The 8,807-nt window shown below is 43.1% G+C and overlaps 1 protein-coding gene across 1 annotated transcript in view; it reads left to right on the top strand.

Moving 5' to 3' along the window:
- Positions 1-2,463: 2,463 nt before the first annotated feature.
- LOC147013224 (angiopoietin-2-like) overlaps positions 2,464-8,807 on the top strand; it is a 103,568-nt gene continuing 97,224 nt past the window's right edge. The window contains exon 1 of the mRNA XM_085854877.1: positions 2,464-2,926. Coding sequence (XP_085711003.1) covers positions 2,696-2,926 — 231 coding nt within the window. The 5' untranslated portion in view covers positions 2,464-2,695. The remainder of the gene's footprint in view (positions 2,927-8,807) is intronic.

Below are 8,807 nucleotides of genomic sequence, written 5' to 3'. Positions count from 1 at the left end.
CTGTATCCATGTTGTCCAATCCATGGATGTGTATTTTGTGTCCTGGTTTTGTCTGTTAAGTGTGTATACAAAAAAAAAGGAAAAAAAAAAAAGATGTGACCATCATTCAGATCGGCAGGCAGCAACCTCTTCGTCTCTTGATGGAATCAGGAGCTGGTACAACAGGCATAATACATCTTAATCCTGACAAATCCAACACTCACTCTGTCTTTCCCAAAGGACCCTTATCTTCTTCCCTAAAAAAACCTTGTCCCCAATCCAAAACCAAGATCTTTTCTAGTCCAGTCGGGTGCACACATGGAGTCCAGCCAGGCACGCACAGTGTCCGGATGAGTATGCATTGAGAGTCGATAAAGTTCATGGGCCCTTGAGAGCCCACAAGTACATAACTAGAAAACAATGGAAGAATAATTACCCCCCTTTGTACACCACCAATGGCAGCACGACAAAGGGTGCCCAAGCACCAACCGGCCTGCCCACTACGCCATGTAGGCCGGAGTGTCGGTGAACCAAGAGGGCTTGAGTGAGGCACAGACCTCAGCTTTTGGAACGACCGACTCAGCTGTCACTGACCAGCAATGTTCCACTCAACAATAGCACACAATAACCACCACCTCATACCTCCACCCAAAATGTGATTATCAAACAGGCTCATCCACTCTGTAGACTCTACTGTTCCATTTGGGCATCACTGACCTCCACGCAGCGGCAGGATCCTGTTGCTTTTGGACCGAGGCAACTCTTACATCATGCCATTGTGCCAACAACTTTCCCTCCACACCTTGGTGGTAGGACAGAAGCCTTGTCGGTCACACCCTTTCCTCACACTTTTGGTAACCTTAATGTGCTTCAAACCTATGCCCTGAATGTTCACAGGAGGTCTCTCATTGGCCAAATAAGGTCAGGCATCTAAAATCCTGGATTGGCACATCCTTCTCGAGTAAAAAGTTATTGTTCGATGATGTTTATATTAATGGAGACCACGTTCTCTCCTCTGATCCCACTTCCCTTCACATTTCATGAATGTGATCATCCTTCTTGGAAAATTAAATAAACTCCCTGTGAGAAACATTCAAAATTAAATAATAATTAATTTTCCAGATTATGAACTCTCTCTCCATAGAGTGCAGCCTGTGGCTGCTGGTTGCATCATTGGTTGGGACGTGGCTATGCTGCTGATGCAGTGTCCCCCTGACCAGTACACTGGTGCTCATTTTACCGACCTTGGAAGGATGACAGGCTGAGTCAACCTCCTGGTGTATTTTTAATTCAGCAGCCAACGGGGTTTGAACTCAGGACCCTAGGATCCCAAGCCACCACCCGAACCACAAAGCCAACACCAGGCTTAGATTATGAACTAAAAATATATTAAATGTTCACTTTAATTCTTACAAAACAAAAGTAATTTTTTTTTTCCAGTTCTATCAGATTCATATTTTGAACGTTTGGAGTTATACCAGGAAAGTGTGGAACGTACCTGTCAGTGAAGTTATCAGTGCCACATGATCCAAATCTCAGGTGCAGCCTCTATCTCCAGCATGGCCATAATGTCCTGTCACCCGTTGTAAAAATTGTGACATTGCCTTTTTTACTATTAGCTGACATCACTGAGGGTCATACAAGTTACAGCACACACATTTGCAGGACTCTTTGCAGCACATGACACGAGCCTTAAGTGTCCGCTGGATCCGTTTGTGCTCCATCATTGTCATTACAGAGAATGATTTTGCGCCGTATGTTCTGTGGGACATTTTCTGGATCATTTGTGGGTTGATCTGATTAAAAGGAAGTCCGATTGCTTGTTTGAGGTTATCAGTAGTTTTGTGGGGTTGCTGTGCAACAACAATCTCATTTTATGAATCCCCAAAGGGAATGATCACCTGTCGACAAGTCGAGGTGGCAGGTCAAGTGGCAACGCAGACATTCACAATAATCTGTTGTTCAATGGTTTAATTGTTTGTATCACCCATGGTGGTTACTTTCACTCAATCTGGGAAAAAGGAAACCAATTAACACTGCACACAAAAGCAATGTCAACAATTATTACAAGGGGTGACAAGACATCGTGGACACCTTGTACATGTTGTATTCGGCAGGAGGGGAAATGGTTCAGATTGTTCACCGTCATGTTCACACTTCATTCATAGTTGTGATTATTATTATTATTATGATTATTATTATGACAGGGGCAGGAAAAGCTGAGGGTCGTGGGATGCACACGGCTCGACCCGCACGGTTCGAACAGAGCAGGTTGTTCGGCACGGTTTGCTCCCACAATTTCACCTGATCGGTTCGTCACGCATGGGTCAACCCCAGCCGGTCAACCCGAGCATTTCGCCGGCACGGTTCGGAGTGGAGGTCACTAGTAAGGGAGACCAAACGATTTGCGCAGAAGCCGATGGGTGGGTCGTGTGGGATGGTGCTTTGAAGACCGAGCGCCCTCCTCCTGTGCACAGTCGTTTGTTCATTAACAACTTTAGGGTGCACGCCTACTGGTCGCGAATCCGGGACCTCGTACAGGAAACAATAATAATTGTAGGAAGACGGGGGGGGCAAACAGCAAGCATCGCGTCGTTGCGACCCCTCCAATCCCCCCCCTCCACATGGAGCTGCGCTCATACGGTGCCCTGGGGATGAGGTGAGGGTGGGTCACGCGTATCCAGACGTACGCGGGACAAGACGCTCTTACGGCGAGATGCTCCTGCAGGTCTTGGCGACAGTGGTCTTGCTGGGAGCCACGTTGAGTACCAGCTGGTGCGAACGGGGTCGCGAGGAGTCAAGAAGCGACGGTTGTTCGTACACGTTCCTGCTGCCCCAACCCGCAGCTCCTTGTGCCCCCGAAGAGTCTACGGTCGCGGACGAGACGACGAGGCGGATGCATGACCTGGAGGCGACCGTGATGAACACAAGCGAATGGTTACTCAAGGTGCATTGGGGCAGATTAAGGTCGTTTAGAGTTTGTGTCCAGGTGATAGAAATAGGATCCATTCGAGTAATGAGTTGATACGCTCTGTTCATAGTTATATCCAACAAGGAATAATCCAATAACCTTGTTACACCTTTGATCTTTACTTGTACCATTTACAGGAATTACTCGGTAAGTCATTTACACTCCCACAGCGAATTACTGACACGTTACATCAATTGTGTCTGTTTTATAATAGTGGTTATTTAAGATAAAACACACAAATGAAGTTTAAAAATACAAAAATTGTGTTTCCATTTGAGCAAATGGTACCATCAAGATAAAGATCAATTACAGCACCGTTGTCCCAAGAAGGAAGCCAGACATAATAATACATGCGCGCACACACACACACACACACACACACACACACACACACACACACACACACACACACACACACACACACACACACACACACACACACACACACACACACACACACACACTGTACTGGTAAGTAATCACAAAATCTATTATACTTGAAGTTATAACTATAACTTATCAACAATTTACTGATTTCCCAACTGCCCAGATCATCAGCTGGGCACCGTTTTACATCGAGGTTTCAATCCTTTCAGCCCAGAACCTCTCTAAACGGCGGATCTACAACCCTGGTCGCAGGTCCACATCAGTAGATGACTAAACATCAATGGACCCACAACCTCAAAGTTGTGTCCAGACAGTCAGTCAACACAGCAATGCAATATCCTTATTCAAACATATTTAATTATTACTTTTATTTGAAGTATTACTACATTTGAATCATACATCACTTGATATGACTAACTTTCATCAGACATCACTTGATATGATAATATATTAAGTGATAAACACTTTACCTTGCAGACATGTCCATGACACAGCACCTCCATCTAACCATAGACTCAAACTGTCATTCAAATATTCAAACTGTCATTAACAACCCATTTTAACATACAGCACTGCATATCTTAGCAACCACCAAAAATTATATTAATACTTATTTATTTTATTTTTATCTAAATAGCTCCACATTATTTAATACCATATATATATATATATATATATATATATATATATATATATATATATATATATATATATATATATATATATATATATATATAGATCTATATATAGATAGATAGATAGATATTTATACATATATGTACATTTCGATGTTTGTTCAAGAATATTAAAATCATTAACCTCACTAACATAATTAATTCATTGTTATCCTATCAAATGCAATAAAATAGGAACTTGTTTGCATGAAAACCAACCAAACTAAAATAAAAGGTGACTGGAGTCAAAGGACATTCTCACAAGACCTGATCAAACAATCAGCCAAACATCCTCTGTTTAACATGATGGAAAAAACCTCAGCACGTTCCACAAAATCATCCTTTGCTGAAAAAATTATTGCAAATCTCAGTAGTTGAGATTAAAAGACATTGTAACTCATTTTAGTTGGTACATTGCTACCTGGAAAGGTGTACAAGACTACAGGGAAACTGAAATCATCAACTTTATGATAAACACTCGTACTAAAACCATTCTAACTCGAACCAACACATCCAGATATGCAGCAACTGTACAATCATTACCACTCCTGTTTGCAATTAGGCTATCTAGATAAATCTTGTGAAGCTGCCTTTCAAAAAAATTATAGTTGACCACACTAACATCATCTATATGACGACATGTATGGGATAATATTTTAGCTAATCCTAATGTTTTTTCTCCTTCATCAGTTTCTGCATGAATGAAAATTCACAGAAAATATGAAAAATGTCCACGAGTAGGGGGCTGCAATTCCCACCCATGGAAATACCCTTAACCTGTTGAAACATTGTCCCACAAAAAAACCACAAAAGTATAAAATAAAATAAAATTAACAGCATCCTTAAACTTCTGCTTATCAAAACAATGAAAATGAGGATTTATTTTTAGAAAAGAATGTGAATTTTCAATGTAATACCGCACTTTGTACTCGGGTTGGTACGTCAATCGAATGTTAAATATCAGTGTGGTATTGTAAAGGATTCGGCGGTGGTGGGATTCGCACCCTACTCTTGACAGCCAAATGTTGAAGATTCGGCGTCACTTAACAGCACCGCCGTCTCCGGGGTTATAACGCCGGCTGGCTCGGCACAGGTCTCGGGTCACGCACCTCGGATCACCTGTACCAAAGTACAACTGGACCTTACCAGTTGGGGAAATAGACCCCAGCCACAGACTGGGTTTGTCAGAGACTAAGCGAAGTCTGCCAGTCTGTGGCCCGTTTTGGTTTTATATACAAATCGAGCGATTGTTCCTCAGCATGGCACGAATAAACTCAAGGCGGCAACTTTCATATGAATCAGCCAGATTTATTGGGGACACATCGGGGAACACAACACAAGCAAAGTATTCACGACAATGTTGTAACTAATCTATAACCCGCTCTTAACTAGGGAGCTTCGGATATGGGTTTCGAAGGGAACCCTAGCGAGATAAACCTTAGACAACATGCAGACAAGACACAGAGTACTTGGTGATGCCTCATGGACGAGGGGAAAGTGTCAAAGGCACGAATGTGGCTCATGACAAGCCGATGTCAACTGATTCCAGCGCCCAAGCTCGAACACGCCGCATGGCAAGATGGTGCTCGTACTCCTTTTCCCGGCACCGCTTGCGCACGCAGCCTCGACGCTTTCAGCCCCCATAAGGTCGACAGCACAAAAGCGAAAGATCCATGGTGTGCTCCAGTTGGCTTTTCACAAGGTCCAGCATACAAATCCAGGTCTGGCCTGCTTACCAGATTAGGCCAAATCGGGGCGTTGGGCTCCGTAGGCGGATCGACGGGATGGAAAAACGTGTCGAGCCGTGCCGGGAGCAAAGACAGTCAGAGGCTCCGTGGTTGAATTCAGGATGAACCTGGGGACGACCTGCATGCTGGGTCCATCGCCGAGGAGGAACAGCTGTCAAGTCACTCCTCATCAAGCAGATCAGACTCGACTCCAGCAGCCTCTCATCCAGCAGAAGGCAGACTCCACACCAGCAGCCTCTCATCCAGCAGAAGGCAGACTCCACACCAGCAGCCTCTCATCCAGCAGAAGGCAGAGAGACCTCATGCAGTTCCACCCTTGCCTTCCCGGCACTCGCTCTTCTGGACACTCCCCCAGGGACCCGTGATTGGTCCATCGCTCGAGATTGCAACTGCCCTCCGCCAATCGGCTGCCGACACGTCTCGCCAACCGACGCTCTCAGAGCGCTGGGCGGGGATAGTTCGGAGAGGGGAAGGAAAAAAAAGCAAGGCGCCTCCCGGTACACCACCACTGCACGTACACTGGACAGCCTGCTACACCTCCCGACACACAGGTAACGTCCAATTACCGAACAACCTGGCGAAACATGCATTTAAGGGGGGATCTGGGCTAATCCAATATTTAGTAACACACTAAGGGCCATTTCCGCAACACTACGAGGATTTCTTTTTCGAAAAGAATGTGAATTTTCAATGTAATACCATACTTTGTACTCGGGTTGGTACGTCAATCGAATATTATGTATCAGTGTAGAATAACATCTATAATTGTGCTGTATATAATACAGGATGAAAACATACAGGATGTAGCATTGTGATGTGCAGTTGAAGGAAGAGGATCATGGTTTGTACGATTTTGCATTGTGATGTAAAAGATGTATGATTATGTTGCGTGATTATGAACTGTAACATTTGATTGTGATGTATAACATCCATGATTGTGCTGAATGACATCTATGATTGTAATGAAATCCATGACATAAAGGATTGTGATGTAGTGTATGAGATATATACTTATTATATCTAAGATGTAGGATCATTATGTACAACATCCATGATTGTGACATGATATATGTATAATACAAGGTGATAGAGGATTATGATGTAATGATGTAAAACATATTTAATTGTTACATATGTTGCATGATTGTATGATTATATGATGTAGTAAGGTTGAGAGGTGACGTCTCAGATATTATTGATTATTGGATATTTAAGATATATGATTGTGATGTATAAGATGAATTCAGGTATGTATGTATATATATATATATATATATATATATATATATATATATATATATATATATATATATATATATATATATATATATATATATATATATATACCAAGCTTGCACACTAAAAACTCGGCTCGCCATCACACGATCCCTATAAAACTGCTGTGGCACTTAACGGACATGCCGACAATGCTTGGGAAGTATTAGCGTTCCATAGTACCACTTGCATTTTGCACAATGCGTATTTTTGTCATTCCCCGTGTACGGTCTGTCGTCTGCTACCAGCTATGTTGTACTGCTATCCCGTGCATGTGCACGGGTATCACTAGTATGTATATATATATGTATATATATACATGTATATACTGTATATATATATACACGTATATACTGTATATATATATATATATATATATATATATATATATATATATATATATATATATATATATATATATATATATGTATATATACGAGGTGTGTTCAAAAAGTATCCAACCTTACTTTTTCGTGCGTAAACAAATGAAGCTAGGGAGGCGTGGTTTGGTGCACGCATGTAGGTAATCCTAATTCGTATTCGTGAATATTTTCCCGCCTGCAGAAGCTGTCAGTTGCCGACAGACCGCCGATGAGTGAGGAAGTGTAAGTGAATGCCGTCGGATTTTCGTTTTTGACAAAATGACGGAAAATATTGAACAATGCCACTGCATCAAATTTTGTGTAAAGCTTGGCGATTCCCAAGTGGAAACGATCCGCAAGATTCAACAGGCCTTCGGGAACGAAGCAATGGGCACCACACAGATAAAAGAGTGATACAACCACTTCAAAGATGGTCGCACATCAGTGGAAAGTGAATCATATTCTGGTAGGCCCTCGACATCCCGAAATGAGATCGTCATTGACCAAGTGAGGACCCTGCTGATGCAGGATCGTCGAATCACGATCAGAGAACTTGCAGACAAGGCGGGCGTCAGCATTGGATCGGTCCATTCCATTGTGACTGAGGATTTGGGCTTAAGGAGAATCTCAGCGAAGTTCGTGCCAAAGCTGCTAACGATCGAGCAGAAGCAAGTCCGTTTGGAGATCGCACAGAACATGCTGGAGACTGTGAACATCGATCCCAACTTCTTCAACACAGTGATCACTGGCGATGAGACCACAGTGATCCGTCATTTTGTCAAAAACGAAAATCCTACGGCGCTCACTTACATTTCCTCACTCATCGGCGGTCTGTCGGCGACTGACAGCTTCTGTAGGCGGGAAAATATTCACGCATACGAATTAGGATCGCCTACATATGTGCACCAAACCACACCTCCCTATCCTCATTTGTTTACGCACGAAAAATTAAGGTTGGATACTTTTTGAACACACCTCATGTATATGTATATATATATATATATATATATATATATATATATATATATATATATATATATATATATATATATATATATATATATATATATATATATGTATATATATATATATTGTTGCGGATTCGCGCCCGCCGGCGTGCTGACGGCCACGTAACTCGAATCGCGGCACGTCGCCCACCGGACGGACAATCCAGTCGTGACCCTCTCGGACTAACGCCGGGAACCAGTCACGGGTGGACCTTTCGGTCTCACCGCGATCGAGCCAATCAGCCCCCGCGTGGGATAGGGTTGCTCGCCAAATTCGACCTACCTAAGTACCCACGCGGAGGGTAGACCGGGCGATCGCACCTCGCCGCAGGTCGACTTCGGACACGGGCCACTTAAGCGACCCGTTCCGTACTATCGGGACAACCGAGCGGTGTTATTCGTCG

This window comes from Eptatretus burgeri, chromosome 14, assembly GCF_056783735.1.
Source record: "Eptatretus burgeri isolate ZD-2024b chromosome 14, Ebu_testis_v1, whole genome shotgun sequence".
In the NCBI taxonomy this organism is placed as follows: Eukaryota; Metazoa; Chordata; class Myxini; order Myxiniformes; family Myxinidae; genus Eptatretus; species Eptatretus burgeri.
The sequence above is the reverse complement of the archived record's forward strand: the minus strand, read 5'-3'. Positions and strand labels throughout refer to the sequence as shown.